Source organism: Castanea sativa, chromosome 2 (genome assembly GCF_040712315.1).
Source record: "Castanea sativa cultivar Marrone di Chiusa Pesio chromosome 2, ASM4071231v1".
NCBI classification, from domain to species: Eukaryota; Viridiplantae; Streptophyta; class Magnoliopsida; order Fagales; family Fagaceae; genus Castanea; species Castanea sativa.
The window spans coordinates 54,809,098-54,827,295 of NC_134014.1; the positions used below are offsets into that span (position 1 = coordinate 54,809,098).

At 34.9% G+C, this 18,198-nt stretch overlaps 3 protein-coding genes across 5 annotated transcripts; all 3 read right to left on the reverse strand.

Moving 5' to 3' along the window:
• Positions 1–1,649: 1,649 nt before the first annotated feature.
• Positions 1,650–3,427, reverse strand: LOC142626517 (amino acid transporter AVT3C-like). The gene has a single exon (XM_075800355.1). It carries the CDS (start codon positions 3,077–3,079, stop codon positions 1,805–1,807), a length of 1,275 nt encoding a protein of 424 aa, XP_075656470.1. The 5' UTR covers positions 3,080–3,427; the 3' UTR covers positions 1,650–1,804.
• Positions 3,428–6,021: 2,594 nt separating this feature from the next.
• On the reverse strand, positions 6,022–9,836 carry LOC142623485 (uncharacterized). Of its 3 annotated transcripts, none has more exons than XM_075796912.1 (2): positions 9,622–9,836; positions 6,022–6,669 (listed from the first exon to the last, which is right to left on the reverse strand). In XM_075796912.1, the coding sequence occupies exon 2, from the start codon at positions 6,610–6,612 to the stop codon at positions 6,145–6,147; it is 468 nt and encodes a 155-aa protein (XP_075653027.1). In that variant the 5' UTR covers positions 6,613–6,669; positions 9,622–9,836; the 3' UTR covers positions 6,022–6,144. The 3 variants fall into 3 exon arrangements, with proteins under 3 accessions (XP_075653027.1, XP_075653028.1, XP_075653029.1); XM_075796913.1 differs by having other exon boundaries at positions 6,022–6,690; XM_075796914.1 differs by having other exon boundaries at positions 6,022–6,761.
• A 746-nt stretch (positions 9,837–10,582) lies between these two features.
• LOC142624052 (putative protein phosphatase 2C 47) lies at positions 10,583–14,555 on the reverse strand. Its single transcript, XM_075797554.1, has 4 exons — positions 13,720–14,555; positions 12,316–12,510; positions 11,603–11,808; positions 10,583–11,433 (listed from the first exon to the last, which is right to left on the reverse strand). Exons 1-4 carry the CDS (start codon positions 13,936–13,938, stop codon positions 10,878–10,880), a joined length of 1,176 nt encoding a protein of 391 aa, XP_075653669.1. The 5' UTR covers positions 13,939–14,555; the 3' UTR covers positions 10,583–10,877.
• Between the last annotated feature and the right edge of the window lie 3,643 nt (positions 14,556–18,198).

Sequence of the window (18,198 nt, forward strand, 5' to 3'; positions counted from 1 at the left end):
AAACAACAATCTCTACCCAACAAAGAATTCAGCGTTTTACTCAGATGTGAAAATAATTATACTGTTTTACTTTTACAAATATATATACATATTATTAAATTTTAGTGCACAACTTCATATATTCAATAACTCTAAAAATCAGGAATGAAATATTGAAGATGAATTTTGATGGGACTATGCTTGTTGCTCAATTAGATGAAAAACTTTCAATTGTTTATGTGATATTCCTTAAATCTGTTAAAAAATGGGCCTGCCCGGCTGCATTTGTTCTGTAGTGTAAGAATCTTTCAGTATCTTGCTGGTGTGGCAGAGCTCATAATTAAACAGAGAGTGCTAACATTGTTTAAAATCTCAAGGGCCAAGGATTTGAGATGGACCTAACCTTGGCTGTGCATTGTGCAGCTGTAATCATGGTAGTAAAAGAAAGAGTAAACTAAAGAAAAAGGTTGTATAAGATAGGTTCTTAATCCATAAAATAGCTTGCCCATATATGCATTTATGTACACACAAATGTGCAGCACATTCCTTGAATTTAAGGAGCTAGTTACAAGTTACAACTAACTCAAATTTTACCTTACTATAATCCTCACATAATGATGCATAAATCTTGCTTAATATCTTTGCTGTCATTGTCAACATTATTTTCTTGATCCTCCTTATAGTTTTGATTACTGCGCACAGTAATTTAGAAAGATGGGACTAAAAGCACGCATAAACCGAGATATCAAAAAGGTAATAATGTACCGTCCAAAAACACATTAATCACATTGACAATGTCGTATTCTACCGTCCAAAAACAAGCCAAAACAAAACTGATGTTGTCGTGTGATGTGATCCCACGTACTTCTGTCAAGAGCAGCCTACCAAACAGAGAGATGGATGACAACCAAGCAAGAGCAAGAGTCTGTCTGTGCGCGACAAATCGCGAACTCATTGATATGAATACATACGACAAAGCCACAAATGCTTATATATCCAATAAAAAATATATAATGATGAAAAAAATAAATAAAGGGAAAGATACGATATTGGCTATCTACTTTCAAAAACGGAACAAGAAATTGGTTTCGAAGCTTCATCACGGCAACGGGGCCTTGAAAGTTGAAAACGACATGCAGCAGACCAATTCATGAAGGCATATCTCTATTAATTACCGCCCCCATTATCTTTACTCTTTAGGATTTTCCATTCCCACCTACAAGTTTTGTACTCGCCCTCTTCAATTCAAGGGTTGTTTCCCATATCAGTACCAACGGTTTTTTTTTTCTTTGTTAACTCGTTTTCAATTCAATGTATAATTCCATGTTTGCTTTCTGGGCAAATAACGCTGATAAGTCATTCCACCTATTATAGTGATTTTTACTTCTTAGTACTCTTCCGACAGGTACGAAATAAAGTTAAAAGGTTGTATGAATGTGCACACTTCTACTTATATATATATAAAAAAAATGAATGTGCATACTTTTATAAAAGTAACGTGACATCTATGCTAAGCGAAACTCTAGTTGGAAAGTCAAAATTTAGTGATATGGCTTGAAAATATCTACAAAGCATGTATTGTGTCATGATTCTCAAAAAAAGAAAAAAGAAAGAAAGCATGTATTGTATCATATCGTTGAATGGATTCAATGATCATCACTCCAAAATTTGGCAATTGCACAAACTAATCGTTTTATTTTTTTTTTTGAGCAAACTAATCGTTTTATTATACTAATAATAATAGTAATCTACATTAGACAGAGTAATGAAATTCATACACTAGTAATTTAGTGTCGAATATAATTGGCACATTAATCCGTGCTAATCAGGCTTTGGGTGCAAGAATCTCCATTAGAGAAGACCAGGTTCCGGTGACGGCAATAACCACACCCAAAACCAGAACGCACCCATCCAAAACAATCCCTTTCCAACCCATCTCTTCCTTGAATACTAACAAATGAAACAAAGCAGGCAACACAAACCCCAAAACAACACAGACGCTACTCCCCACAAGAGACAAGAAATCTGCAAAATTAGGCACCAACAAAGCCACCAAGCTCACCAACAAAACCATCGCCCACCTTAGCCACAAACAGAACCTAGAGTCACAAAAGCGCCTCTCCACCACTTCATAAACCGGGTTCATCATCAGCGGCATGGTGAAAAAGAGGTTCACACAAAGACCCAATTGTACCAACATGCTAATCAATCCTTGACCAAAATTGGTTGTGATAATGTCTTTAGTTTCATCACCAAAAGCGAAGTAACCCAGAGCTCCAAATCCACCGTACAATAGAGAAATGAAAGTCATACACAATCCCAAGACTTTCCCAAACTTGTCTTTGTCTTTTGTCTCTGATTCCAACGGCAAAACCATTCCAACCCCTTCAAATGCGTACACAGCCACACCCACACCATAAAGAAAAACAGACAAACCTCCAAAAGCCTCCAAGGCTGGTCTGTTCTGGAGAAATATCATCACGTCCTCGACCATCACAACCCCCATAGCTCCCAAATCGACCACATCAGCGAAAATACTCAAAGGAGCCAAATGGGTCAGTGTTGGAATCGAATTCAACCCCAACTGAAAAGGGAAACAAGCCCAAAGAAACAAACTTTTCGGTGACAAACCAAAATCCCAGCTGCTATATTCATAATTGAAGAGAAAAGCTAAAGTGGTTGCTATGAAAATCAAATAGCTGACACAGAAACCAGCTTGAGCGAGAACGATCATGACATCAACAGAGAAACGACCGAGGGGTCCACAGACTGTAAAACCAAGGTCACCAAAGGAATTGATCTTAGAGAAGCCGAGGGTAGACTCGAGCTTGCGACGTGTTTGGACTAAAAGCATCATGCAGTGGTAGGTGAGGAGGGCTACAGAGAAAAGCATGAGAGAGCCGAAGACCCATCCGGTTTTTTTGAAGGTGTAAGGAAGGCCAAGCACGCCTGAGCCAACTATGGCGATGAAGACATTGGCGAAGGTCTTGGATTGGGAAGAGAGTTTGCGGGGTTTGGCTAAAAGTGGTGTGTCTTCTCGTGGGAGAGGAGGGACTTTTAGGACATGGGAGGATGAGCTTGCTTCCTTGTCAAATCCCATGGCAATAGCAGCTATGTATCTGCTTCAATTTTTGTTGATCTTGCTGTTTTTTAAGGTTTGTTTGTGCGTGAGAGATAGGCAGATGGGGTTTGTGGGTTTGGGTTCAAGTTTTCAGATTTGGGGGATTTTAAAGTTTCAAACTTTGAAGTTGAGAGATTGTAATTGTACGTGCCAAGCCAATAAAAATTGGGTTTTTTGTGCTTTTGTTGATGGGATGGGAGTGACAACAAAGACCGCTGCAAGAGGAGGATGAGATGGAGAAAATAATAAATGGGACCAGATATTTTAGAGACAGAGAGAGAGAGAGAGAGAGAGAGAAGGAAGGTTGGGGTGTCGTTTCTCAAAAGAGGGGTTGCTGTGTTGGATAAATTATTGATTTTTATTGATTATTTATGGGTCATGGGTCATGGGTCATGAAGTTGAAGCAGGCGGAACCGTGGAGGCGTGGAAGGTCCAACAAAGACAATGACACAACTGCCATCATTCCTCAATACCATTCAAATTTTGAGCTTTCTTTCTAATTCTAATCCTCCTCTTAAATGTTCCTATAAATAAAATAAAAATAACTAACCAGCTTCAGTAAATGGTGTCCAAACTATTGTGTTTTTAACGAACTCAACAGACATAAGTATTGTTTTTTTTTTAATCCTAAAATGTATCTACAATTTCCAGCTAAAACGTTAATGGTTCAAAATCTACTTTGAATGCCAATTAAGACATTCGGTAAATGATACTTTTTGATTCTACCATAGATTCTGGAAGTGACAAAAATAATATGGTTTTGCATAAGATTCAACAACAACCCTCCTAAAATTTTGGAGTCAATTTTTGGATTCCGCTTTGAATCCTCAATAGATTAGTTATGGTCAATCCATATACATTTTTTCCATCCATTCTATTATAGTATATCTGAAATATATTCAATATTACTCTCTTAATTGCTTATTATTATTATTATTTTGGTGTTGTTTACTTTTTTTAATTCACTAATCATATAAAAATAATAAATGGACTTTTTTTGGTATGTTAAGGATCTATTATCGCAAATTCTAGTTAACTCAAGTGGTAAAATATCTTATTATATAGTTAACTCAACTTGTAAAATCTCTTATAGGCAAATAAAATATACGGGTTCAAACCGTGCCTAAATTAAAAACTGATCGCTCTCTTAACTTAATAATAATAAAAAATCATTATGGAATTGACTCTATAGATTAAAATTATTAAATGAAAGGCTTGAATTGAATAATTTTGAAACTTAAAGGGTCCAATTGAACGAAAATTAAAGTTAGAGAATTTGAATTAATTTCTGTTAAACTTAGAGAGTGTAATTTGCATTTGAGAGGTGCTACGTCCACAACATTTTTACAACATTTTCACAACAAATCATAGGTGGTTAGTTATTATTGGTTCAAATTTGAACTTAACACTAAGATTACTTTTTTGCCCCAACAATAACAACCAGTAACAACCTGCCACTTAAGATTTGTTGTAAAAATGTTGTAAAAATGTTGTGGACATATCATTTCTCTTTGCGTTTTAGCCAAAATTTAATTATTGTTCTTAGCTTAATAGAAATCAAAATGTAAGGTAATTGATCGCAACCTATTTCAAGTCAAATAAGTTTAAAAATACAATAATTTCACTAATTATTTTCATAATTTATAACATGACTAATTTTGATTAATGCATAATTTTTAGGTTTTATCATGCATAAATGTTTTCTTTCAACCCTCTAAGTTTGAATTTTATCATTTCAGTCCTCTAATTTTGATTATGTCATAAATGAAACCATATGTTGTTTTAATTGCAATTTAGAAAGTTTGACGAAAAAGAAAAAAACCCAAATGAGATACATTGTTGCGCTGCCGGATACTAACACCGACAAATTAGCCTACAACTACAAGGCACAAGCTCTGGCTCTAGTAGCCGAGGCTTGGTACATTTTGACGGCCAGCTTATGTATATTATATATAGGTTGCCAAACCGCTGAATAGATAGAGGCTGGCAAATCCATTTAAGAAAACCAAGACTGGAAATACACGAAACAAAAGCACCACTTTAAGGAGTCTGTTCTAACATGCTCTCATGTGTCGGGTTTAAATCAAGTAGAACAAGAAGAAGTCTCCAAAGCCATCTAGCCAGGCGAATAATTCACGTTATTTCAGTCAACAGAAAAGCAATAACGCAAAATGGTTACCTCTATTCTATGTAAACCTACACACATAAGTACAAATAAGCACAGCAGGTCTAACAGTGGGACATGTTACTATTTTTTTCTGAAAAGTCAATGTCACTAGCTTCACTTTCATAAAACCTGACATAGCAAGTTTTTAAAACCTAATTTACAAGATACGTAACAAACCATCAACAATCTTAAGTCACAGGGTATCAGAATTCAAGCAACATCGACAATCTACAAAAACTTTATCCAACTAGACAGGAGAATGCTGTACCAGGTTTGCTGTTCAACCTTCAATATGTAGTATGCACTCGGGCACTCAGTCGAATTGTTGCACACTCTTATTAGGGGGTCAAACTAGCACACTAATACTGAATCTTATCTCCACACACACACACACACCAGATCCACTCCCAATGGTGCAATACAATCCTAAAATTATGGACTACAAACATTAGCTCAGCCTAGTAACATGATTGAAGAGCTACATTCTTCACATTACTCGAGCTACTTCAATTTGTATAGTAGGTCACCGAATTCCTCAATTCTAGATTAAACAATCATATGAAAGCAATGCAACACTTTAAAAGACCCAACAATGTCTAAAGAACATAAATTTGTTTTGACATTTAAACTAAAATGAAAGAAAGATTCAATAAGATTTGTACACATTTTGAAGCACTAGTTCTGTAAAGGTTATCAATCAATATTTCCATTTTTAAGTAACTAGTTCCATTGCTTATTATCGAGTCATTACTCATTAGCACAAAAAGAAAATCATTCAACTTCAACCGAAAATAAAACATGACAACTGAAGCAGATCTTTTAAAGAAAAACCGAAAGGGAAAAACCCTAGAAGGTCAAAAATAAATGTCTAACATGGTCAATCCAAATCCTTGACAACCTTAATCCCCATAGAATTTGCAGTCCCAATGATGGACTTGGAAATAGACTCCAAGGACATGTACTGGCAATAAGGATCAGACTGCTTGATCTTGGCAATTTCGTAGACGTGCTTGAGGGTAACGGAGGAGGCAACCACGTGGCTGGGGCGGGAGCTGCCAGACTCGATTCCAGCTGCTTTCTTGAGGTACCAGGTTACGGAGGGGGACTTGACAATAAACTCGAAAGTGTTGTCCTTGAAGGCTGTGATGGTGACTGCCATAGGGGTGTCAGACTTGTACTTTTGAGTGCGGGCATTGAAGTCCTTGCAGAAGGCCATCAGGTTCAGTCGATACTGACCCAGTGCTGGGCCCACAGGTGGTGCGGGTCGGGCCGCTCCAGCTGGCACTGTCAACCGGATAGTTGCCGCCAAGGGCCGCCTCGTTAGGATCTCTTTTAGGGTCGACATGCCTGCTCCTCTTCCTCTTCCTCTTCCTCTTCCCTTACCCTTTCTCTACACTGCACCCTGCCAAAATATCGTAGGCGTCTTGGGTATCATTTGAAATGTAGCACAGTAGTTCAGTACGCATTTCCCATTATCATCAGCAAATAAATCAACTGATAAATAGCAATAGCATCATTTGCCTAATATCAAGTATACTCTCACATACATCTAGCAGGTACCTCAAATTCTATATGTCAATAGGAATCATTCATGAAAATAGAAACATGAGTTCATAGCATCTAATGACACTCGTAATAATGGATTAACGTGACAAGTAGATCAACATGCCCTTAAAGCCAAAAGATGCAGTCTGCTGTGCTTATGTTATGACTAAACATCTCAGAACATTCACATCCCTACTTTTTAAATATACCCCATCTTTACCCTTTCACTACTACACAAAAATATTCTTTCATTTTGACACTCACATTTTTGAAACAGAGATTTCTCCAGCATTCATATTATCCCAGTGGTTATATTTTCAAAATTTTGTCTTTTTCCCAACAGTCTAGGCCAAAGCTCATTGACAAGCTTTGATTAATAATACCAAAGCAGAACAAGATACTGATCACATCAACATGCACAGATATGTAACAAAAACACAAGGGAAGGGGAAATTGGTTAGTGATTTTAATTATATATTTGATTCAGCCACGAAAACGCTCAATAGTTGCTAATGTTAAACTCCAAAAGAAATCATTCTTAGCACAAATCTTGTAATCTTGCATAAACTCATAAGGTATATGCAAAAGTCTGTTTTGATGCTGTAAATCATGCTGCACTAAAGAATGCTCGATCAACTGTCTTATTTCCACCAAAAAGAAGAGATCCAAATTTAAAGTGCATCTCCTATTTCACCCATATATCCTAGTTAGATGAGTAACATGAAATTATAAGCTTGGCATGTTCGAAGCACGAAATTAAGTTCACCACCCAATTTCAAGGCACAAGGGCAATGTGGACTGTATAATATTTTGACCTTTCTACCATACAAATTTACCAACTATCAGACAGTGTGTTCATGTATCAAATTTGCAATTGCTGTCATCTCTAACATGATATCATGTACTCTGCACTATCTACATCTTTTGTGGGGCCTACAGTAACAATTTTCCAAAGGACAAAGTTTAGCTCTAAACTAGTTTGAATACTCCTTCAATCCACTATGTGGCAATTTATAAGATTATCCATGCATATTATTTAAACAAGTTACTTGACTCATTAAAAAAGCCATGTGACTAAAATGACACATTGATGGTCTCTTTGATTGCCCCATAGTGGGTTGGAGAAAGATAGCTCCAAACCAATTTGGAGCTAAAATTTTTCCTTTCCGAAATTCATGGCTAGAAGACTAAAAAGATGACATAATAAAAGAAAAAAAAAATTGACTATGAAGCTTTTAATTACCACAATTAGTGCCTAATACATAGAGCTTTTCCAAATTTAAGTGGTGCTCCACAAATCTTGATGCTGCAGTTTATGAAATTACACTGCAGTAGAATGGTAAAAATCACAACAAAGAAAATGGCCTAAAGATAACCTCCTAAACAGCCATTTACAAACTCCCATCATAGTTCATGGACTGAAGAGATGTCTCCAATAAAAAAGTAAAATAACAAATTGCATATTGAATACCTTCATCAGTATAATAAACCTTCTGTAGAAATACAAACGCTAAGAACAAAAATGGGCTTTGATAAGAAGAGATAAGCATTATAGTCCAAAATGCTCAAAAAATACATATAAATCTAGAACAGTGACTATCCTAGCATAAATCTACACAAACTACTAAGAGAAGTATGCAGCACTACTCTAACAAAATTCTATCTGGATCATCACATAATCTCAACCAGAGACATTACGTCTTCTAATTTCACTAGAAAATAGAAGATCCATGGAACACTCGTATCTGGATTGAAATGAAACTATGAATATCAATGCTAATTGTACCTGTCAGGGTGCAACCTAATGGTAGGAGGCTTGAGATAAGCTGTAAACCCAAACATCCTAGGTTCGATCCCCACAAGGAGTTTCCCTTGGATTACCTAATACACAGTTATCGGGTTATGGCAGGTGGGCTTGTGCATTTGTGGTTTACTCTCTAGGGGTGGGTCCAAAGGGCCTTGCCTTGGTGAGGTTCCACATCATAATTAAAAAAAAAAAAAAAATTATATACATCAATGCTAATTGTGCAAAGAAAAATTTTTTTACAAAAATTTTATTTTATAGGTAAAACTCCCAAATAAACTGTAAGGTGATATAGCAATGATTCATCAAACTTTAGAATACCAAAAAAAAAAACCCCCCAAATTTTAAATCAGTTTCAAATGTTATCAATGAGGTGAGAGTCACAGCAAACAATATTAAAAAAAAAAAAAAAAAACTAGTTCCACTCAATAAAAGTCAAAATGCCAACTTTAACACATAACTTGTAGCATTTACCACCTAAACCTCATCAATCAAGCAATTCTTTAGAAAACCCTGATAAAAAAATTACATGAATTTGATGAATAACTATCAAAATAAATCACACCCACCATTCAAAATGAAAAATTTCGACTAAACTAATTGCCAAAAGGAAAAACTAAAGTCACAAGGTTAACAATGGCAGTACTAAATTTAAATTTTTTTTTTTTTGGGATAAAAAAAAAAGTATTTCATTGAACAGAAAAAAGAGGATGCAGCACACAGGAAGTATATACTAAAGAAAACAGAAACAGAGAGGAAAGAAAAACGGTAGCTTGAAACCACAGCAACAAGCCAACAAAAAAGGCATTGATAAATAGGAAAAATGACAAATACCCAAGCTTCAAAGTGTAAAGAAAAGATAAATAGTGTTTGATATGTCAGAGCTAGCTACACCTAACTTGGGGCATCATATACATGCTCATCTTTAATTCACAAAACAGAACAAAATGCATCAAATTTGGAGCAAATCAAAACACACACACAAACCAAGAGAGAAGAGGATACCTTTCAATCGACCGCCAAGAACCTTGTGCAGAGTACGGTTTTAGCGAGGCGGGTCCGGGAGTAGAGTGTTTGAGATTGAGAGCCGAAGAAGAAAAGGCTGAGAGATACAGCTACAGTGAAAAAGAGAGGAGCTTGCGTTACTGTTCAGGTTGTTTTTATTTTTTTAGCAGAGCTGATATTGTTCAATGACATATTTGGGCCGTTTTCCAAAAAAAAAAGAGAGAGGAGAAGATATATTTATTTGGTCCCTTTTTTTTGATTTAGTCCAATAGCCCAATGCCCAGATGTTTTAGCTGTTTAGCCTCTGATGAGCAAACGTTTTAGCAGTTCATAATTGTTGACTTATAGTGTGACATTGTTTTTATTGACACCAATTTTAGTAAAATCTGTTTATCATCGTATAAAAAATTCGGTGTTTAAATCATGATAAGAGTAATTATCAGGAGTAGACTCACAGAAATTAAAATTCTATCGTATTAATTATTATAAAAAATATTATGAATAACACCTATCACAATACATCATTTTAGTTGCAACAAAGTTACATCACACATGGGTTCACCATAATCTACCACCTTTTTTTTATTTTATTTTAGGAACCATCTACCACTTATATTTTTTTTTTATAGGAACAATCTACCACTTATTATTATAATAATTAAATAGGATAGTAACTTTTGATAGGTAAATTGGGTTCTATTGTGATTTTTTATTATGGCTAAGTTGTTACAAAAAAAAAAAATATTGCTAAAAGTTTACCAAAATTCAGTGTGCGTTTGGATACCACTTATTTTACTAAAACTTGAAAACAATAAAAAAATTATTGTTCACTTTTTGGTTACTATTCATATGCCTTGGTAAACTGTTCATAGATAGTGCACCATGCACTGTTCATGAACAGTGCATGGTGCACTGGTCAAAAAAAAAAAAAACAAAACGTGGACGTAAGATAAGCTATCCAAAGGAGCTTCAATATTTGGAAGCTCTGTCTATGGTAAGGCTTATTATTCAAATCCTAAATTAATGCGAAAGCTAGTTTGAGACTAGTACCAGTGATTTTTCAACAGTACAATGAAAAGGTCTAAAAATCAAGTAATTAAGAAGTATGTCAGTTCTCAAATGTACAAAATGATTGTTAAAAGAAATCAACAATATCCAGCCGCAGCAAGGTGCAGCACTAGGACAAGAAAAAAAATGCCCCACCAAAGGATACATACACTCCAATTTGGTCTATACAAGCTGTCAGAAAATATTGTTCATATATCATTCAAGACACCCTTGAGAAGATCCAGCCCTTCAGCTGATATACTCCTCCTCTTTTGGGATCTAGGAATTTCAATCTTAGGTGGTGGATCAGGGGAGAAACAGACCACAACAACTGTGAGATTATCACAGGAGTTGCGTTGGAGAGCCTCTTTAACAAGTGCACTTGAACACCTATCAGGATCATTATGCATCATGAGTTCTTTCCTCACCATTGTAACTGCACACTGGCTGCTCATCACATCCCACAAACCATCACACCCAATTATCAAAAACTCATCTTCCTCTGAAAGGATGATCTCCTCCAATTCTGGCTCAGAGCTTAAGGGGCTTTTTGAACCTTTGGAGCCCTTTATATGCCAGTCTCCAAGAGCACGTGCCACGGATAGTTGACCATTGAGGTAGCCATCATATATGACACCACCAAGTTTCTCAATTCTTAGTCTTTCAGCGGTACAGTTGGGTTTATGGTCTTTAGAGAGCTCAATTGCTCTTCCCCGTTTGCCAAGCACAGCTCGAGAATCTCCAGCATTAGCAATCAACATGGTCCTGCAACATTACTGTGTTAAGAAAATGGTTGCAATAAAGAAAAAATTATAAAATTAAAAACAACCCCTGATGTTGTTATCAACTTCATTGATCAATGAGCGCCAAGAAACATGAAGATCAAGTTACAGTCAATAGTGATAAGTAGAAATGAAGTATTACAGTCCCTAACCTTCCTGTGATTAGGGCGGTCAATGCCGTGGTGCCAGAGGAACTATCAAGAGAAGAGGCATTAAGAAATGCATGATCAGCCTTCACAAAAGCATTTTTAACAGCCTTTTTTGTGCCAGTTGGGAAATTGGAGTCTTCAACGATATAGTTAAGTATATTCTTTTTAATGAATAATGCTGCATCAATACCACCATGTCCATCAAACACCTGCAGAAATAAAAGAAACCTCAGTACATGACCTCAATCAGTTAATTGACTTACTAGGTAGAGTGAGCAAGGAATTCTATATGATTCTCTTAGTTGTCTAGGCCCTAATAGGTCAGAAGAAGACCAACTTCTAGGAAGGATAAAAGATACATGCTAAAAAAAAGTCCAAGAAAGAGTCACCACTGCACCTTATAGTTATAGCCAAGTGGTATGTCCGTGGAGGGAGAAGGCTTTCCCCCCATTGTGTAGCTTACAATTGCCATTTTTATCATGAAAAACAAACTACTAGAGAAATTTTGATGATAAGATGGCTAATCACATGCAGTTTGGCAAATGAATGATAAAACAAGATGCATAAATTTACTTTTTAATGTGCCAGAAGTTATTAATAAGAATTCTTCTTTTTTGGGGGGATATATTACTATGAAATTTATTCCAATTAGAAAAATATTAATAGTGTTTCATCTAAATAGTGGATTTACACTTATCTATAAGCACGAGACGCACCCCATAAAATGCACAAGGAGAAGAGAATTTTGCAGCCGTCCCAAGATGTTCACGAAGATTATCTACAGAGATATACTCATCCTCCATGTACTGTTTTGGCCCTTTCTCAGAACAGCTTCCTGAGCGAAATATAGGTAAAAATCCAGATTTCTCATCTGATGGTGACTTCAAGCCTAAAAACCCAATTTCTGATTCCTGCAACAAATTAGCATAGAGCAATAATTAGTGGAAAGTCTATCTTAAAGATATGCATCATGAGAAGACATATACTCAACTTTTGAAAGCCTTCATACAGGTTTTGGCTCCAGATTAAATGTAGGAAACTATGATATCAACTTCACAAGAGAATGAAATCTAATTTCCACAAGAAAGATCTCTAAAGATCAAACTATGATACTAAAATAAGTATTTACACAACTTTTGTAATAAGCCAATTACCACTTGTAGCATGCAATATGCATGATTTATAAATTAAGTTGCTATCCAAGAATCAGAGTTTTGTCTTGAAAAGGCAAGACCTAAAGAAAGTTCAAATATATAATTTCCTCATTTCAAAGCTTTTTTTTCCCACTATATTTATTTCAATAGAAAACCAAATCTAGAAAGTGAGTTTTTTTGCTGATTCTGAGAGCGTCAGATTACTAAGATGACTCAATGAAGATTATATTAATAGGCTAATGCCTAGGACACAAGGTTATTTCTTAGAAACTGGCAACCCAAGAATATGAAGGAAGCCATAACCAAGCATTTTGTAGAAGTGAATTTAGCAACAAAATAACTGAATGAACAACAATAATTAGTGTTTCTAATGTGAAGACTTTTCTCAAATGCCAAACGGATTTTCCCATCCTGAAAATCAATTAGAAAAAGATGTCAATGCAATAAGATGGTGCTCGAAAGTGTATTTTTTTGAGATCCATAGAGTCAATCCAACATTATGTTTTATTTAACTTCTAAGATACATTTGGCCTTTTGTAATACAACAAAACTTGACACAATAATGCAGATACTTGGTCCATAATGCCCCTAGACTAGTCAAAAATTCATGAATCCTTCTATTACTCTGAGGATCTCAATCAAGAAACAATAATATTGCAGACACTACATGTTTCACAATTTTTTGAGTTTGACAAGTTATTATTAATTTTCACTTGGTCTACATTTGCCACCAATTTTTTATTTACCATTAACAACTTGCAACAGGCCAACAGCAATTGTGACAAAAAAAATTGTGGCTCTAAAATGAACACATTTCCTTTCCTACAATAACCTGATTATCGATAAAGTATTACAGAACTGTAGCATTTGAAATCGAAGTGCAAGCTTTTAAGGGCTATCAGACCAACTTAATAACTTTTTGAAAAAGAAAAAAGAGAAATGAGAAAGGGTATTAATAATACTCACTGATTCAGCCAAGAAAGTAGAGCTGGTGCAGTGCCGCATTACAGAGAGGTTTCGTGGGGGTTTCCTCATATTCGTTGAGGCCAAGCCTCCCAATGAGTCATCATCATTATTGTTGTTGTTGTTGTTGTTCTGATCCTCCATGGCTAACATGCTAGTTTCCTTCATGGACCCACCATCTATACCATTTGTCTGAGGCGAGAACCCAGTTCCTGGAGCCATTAATTAATCTCTTTTCCAATCCTAACCCATTAACCACAATCAAATACAAAAACAAGAAAGAGCTTCAAAACTTTTCCTCAGTTGGATTTCCAAAACTTTTCCCTATAAGGCCATACCAAGTTACCAACCCTTCAAACTACACAGATTGCTCACAGTTTCACAATAAAGATTCCATTTTTAGACAAACAAACACCAAAAGCTCATACAGCAACAACCAGCTGTCCTTGATCCAAAACTAAAATCCTGCAAGACAAACAAATCACAAGAACCGGTTTTTTTGCCACAAAGAAAACTGTAGCCCAGCATTTTTGGGACTTTAAAAGGAACCAAGCACATGTACATGCCCAAAGTATTTGACAATGCAAATCAAAATTCAAAAAACCCAGATCAAAAAGTGCAAGAATTGAATGAAATAGTGTATGTGCATGAGAGAAACGAAATGGGTAATAATAAATTTTAAAAAACAAAACAAAACAAAAAAGCATATAGTAGTATTGAGAGAGAGGAAAGAGAGGACCGTTAGAAAGAAGTGGTTAAAAAGTTTTCAGGTCGCCAATGTAGCGGTAGCAAGGTAAGGAAGATTGGGATAGTGACATGTGGCTCGCTCGTGGTGACATATCTATCTACTGGTTGACCGGTTGGCCTTTTGGTTGGGTAGTTGTTTGGATCATTAGGATCTATGCCGGTGGTTTTTCTTAACCGTTTGATTTTTTTTTTTTTTTAATTTTAAATCTTGATCATTAAAATTTGTACGATCTGTCCATTTTTAGTGAAATCATGGGTTTATTTTCATCTGAAATCGTCGACGTGTTGGGCATTGTTGACTTGTTGCTATTCCAACGGCACAAATGAGATTGAAAACCTTTTTTTTTTTTTTTTAATAGATTGAGAGTAATCCTGTAATTATAAACTATTTTATAATATTTTTACAAATGTTTGATGTGTTAAATTCTTTTTTGTTTGCATTTTAAAAGATAATTTGATAAAAATACATTCCTAACTTGCACTAACAATTAAACAATACCAAATCCTCAAATAACAATAAGATCATATATAGCATTGCCTCAAAAACCATGATAAAAAAAGAGAAGAAAAAGAGAGGTACCTTAGTTTCTGAGTTATCAAATGTGATAGGGTGTAAATGAATTTACAAGACATAATTGAATTAAAGTAGAGTTATTGACGCAGGAAGTGTGAAGACATTTATAATTTGTTTTTGTATTATTTAATTCTAGAATTCAATTGTATTTTTATTATTGATCCTTTGGATTTTATTTACATCTAATTAGCTTATTAGGCTGTTAGTATTTTATTAATTTCTTAGAATTAAGGTTATTTTTGTGATTCAATAATTGGGCCTTGACTCAAGTTAATTATAGGGTTAGAATTTAGTCCTAGTCATCTATACAAGGGTGCTATTGTTTTCCTATGAAGACAAGTTTATGGTGAATAAAATTTCTATGGGAATTTTCCAATGTCTGGGTGTTGATTTTAGTGAACTCTAATTGTTGATTCTTAGTTTTTCTACCCCTGATTGGTGCTAACATCAAGCAACCTTAAATACTGATCCTAAGCTTATTTTATTTTTCCTTTCTTATTGATTCTCAATCCCTTTGAGAATTTGGGTTACATTAGTTATGGACTTACGGTATTTGACTCTAGGAAAAACTGACCAAAATTTAGAGGATGTAATTTACAAATACTCCAAAATTTAAATTTTGGATAATTTGTAGCAAAATGAACTTGTAACATATACAATTGCACTGAAAAATGGTGACTAAAAAATATCTCAGTTATATGTTCTAATGTAATAGGCTGCCACTTGGTGGGAAGAAGAAGTTGAAATGGAAGCGTCTTCTGCATGGCGCAGTTAAGCAGCAAGAGCAGCATAAACAGTTGCAGAAATGTATTGAAAGAGATAGTTATTGAAGTTTCAACGGATCAGGGGCACTCAATCTCACAATCATAAGCTTCTGCTTCTTTTCTCACAATCTCACTGTATTGTATCTTTTTTTAATATGATTTCTTTTTTATTTTTTTTGGGGGGGGGGGGGGGGGGGAATTCAAAAGTGATGTAACTCTTGTAGGTCTGGAAGAAATCTAATTTTTTGTATCTTGTTTGATTGAGATAGACTTTTCAAGAGCAAAGTATAAAGAAAGATATAAAAAATTAATTTTCAAATTGTGTTTTTCATTTGATGAGATTTGATTTGGATAAGTTCCTCTACTTACTGATGTTATTGTACTACTGGGTTCAAACTTGAAATCTTTCTTATCCTAAGCTTTCTTGACATTTTCCAGGTTTCTTCCATTTTTTATTTTTAATTTTAACTTTAAGAGTGAGGTTACATAATCACTACATCTAAACTTATTATTAGTATTTGTAATTAATTAATAATTTGAGGAAAATTAAGAAAAAATATTGAATTTTGGAAAGTTATTCTAACCAGTTCTCATACATATAAACCATGAAAATAACATTTTTACAGATGTTTAGGCTGTCATTTTAAATTTTTTTAGTTGTTTAATATTCTTAATAAGAGATTAACAATTATAGAAAATTAGAAAAATATGGTTTGCTACACTTTTATGTTCCTATACATAGAGAGCACAACATTATTTTTGTATTATTTAAATTTCCAAAATTTGGATAAAAGTATATAATTTTAATTTTAATTGAGAAATGGTTAAAAATAATGGTAGTTCTTTTATAGAAAATTATGAACTGCTACACACACTAATCAGTTCCTATGCACAAGGATCATGAAAATCATATTTTCTCACTTTTTTGTTGCATTTTTGTATTTTCTATAACTGTTCAAGTCTATTTTAGCAGTCATATGACCTTCCTTACCTTTACAGTTTTTTAGGGAACAAATAAGCTACTGAGCAAGATGTTTTCAGTTACTCTTCTACCCGTTAGAAAAGTAGTTTGCATAGGAGAGAACTACTTTTGGCTGTGAAATATGATGTTATAGAATAACAATTCTATTTATTCGTTTTGGTTGTGAAATACAGAGTATGAAAAAGTTACTCTTTTTTTTTTTTTTTTTTTTTATTGAGATGGATGAAAAAGGAATTTTCTTTGCATTTATCATTAGTTTTGAAATATTTTAGTTAGTTGTCGAGTTTGCAAAACTATTTAACAAACTAGCATCTTGAGTCTTTAAAACTCGAGTCTATAAACCTCGAGTTCCAATCTGAGGTGGAAGAAAAAATCCATATAGAACTCGAGTCTCTAAGACTCGAGTTCCTTTGTTAAGAAATATCGTTCACTTGGGTTTCTTCGTTTTGGGTTTCTTCATTTTCTTGGGGTTTTTTTTCTTCTTCTTCATCTTCATTTTGTTCTTCTTCTACTCGGCTTCTTCTTCGTTTTGGGATCCATTTATTTGAGGCCTTTGTTGTTTGATTTTCAATCAGTTTGGGCAACGGCTAGACAATCCCAGGCCGAATCAGTCCACAACTTCATCGTTAAGGTTGGGTTTTTTTTTTTTTTTTTGGTTTTTGAAAAAAAATATCATGTGGGTTTGTGATGTTTTGGGTTTCTTCTTCTTTGCTTTGCTGGGTTTCTTCTTCTTTGTTTTGTTGGTTTTCTTCTACTGGGTTTATCTTCTTTGTTCTGTTGGGTTTCCTTCTTTGTTCTGCTTCTCCTCTCTGTGGAACTTGATTCTTATATACTCGATTTCCATGTGGCTTTTTTCTTCCACATTGGATTTGAACTCGAGTCTAAAGGACTTGATTTTTGTCATTGATCTCGACCCTTTAATGCTTGAGATGCTAGTTTGTTAAAATGTTTCCAAAACATGCCAACTAAAAAAATAGCTGCTAACAATAGTGCAGCATCACTATTAATTTTGTACCACAGGTTACTTGGGGGCTTCCATCTTACCTCTTCCTTAGGACTGGTCTAGGACAGCTTCAAATTTGCAGTCTGGAACTCATCCAACATGTATCGTGCCTTTTGCAAAATAGCTAAACCCGGTAGTCTTGTCTTACCAAGTCTAACTTCATTACGGTTGAACCATAAACACCAAGCCACCATAATAACAAGCTCTAGCAAGTCATCCCCCATTCTTTGCTTGAACTCCAAATGCCATAAAAAATCCACAAATTCTGGAAAATTGGCCCCATGTACTTCAAAGGGAATACTAGAAAGCTTCCAAGTCTCCTGTGCTTTTTCACAATCCCATTGTACATGCCTGCTACTCTCAACCCCCAAATCGGATGCCTTACAAGGAGGGTTATCAATCACTTTCTAGT

Excerpts from the sequence above, each read along its gene's own strand:
- LOC142624052 (XM_075797554.1), bottom strand. The coding sequence starts at position 13,938 with ATGGCTCCAGGAACTGGGTTCTCGCCTCAGACAAATGGTATAGATGGT. Across the intron at positions 12,511-13,719 it reads CTACTTTCTTGGCTGAATCA|GAATCAGAAATTGGGTTTTT; the intron begins GTGAGTATTATT and ends AATTTGTTGCAG. Across the intron at positions 11,434-11,602 it reads ACCGCCCTAATCACAGGAAG|GACCATGTTGATTGCTAATG; the intron begins GTTAGGGACTGT and ends GTAATGTTGCAG.
- LOC142626517 (XM_075800355.1), bottom strand. The coding sequence starts at position 3,079 with ATGGGATTTGACAAGGAAGCAAGCTCATCCTCCCATGTCCTAAAAGTC.
- LOC142623485 (XM_075796912.1), bottom strand. The coding sequence starts at position 6,612 with ATGTCGACCCTAAAAGAGATCCTAACGAGGCGGCCCTTGGCGGCAACT.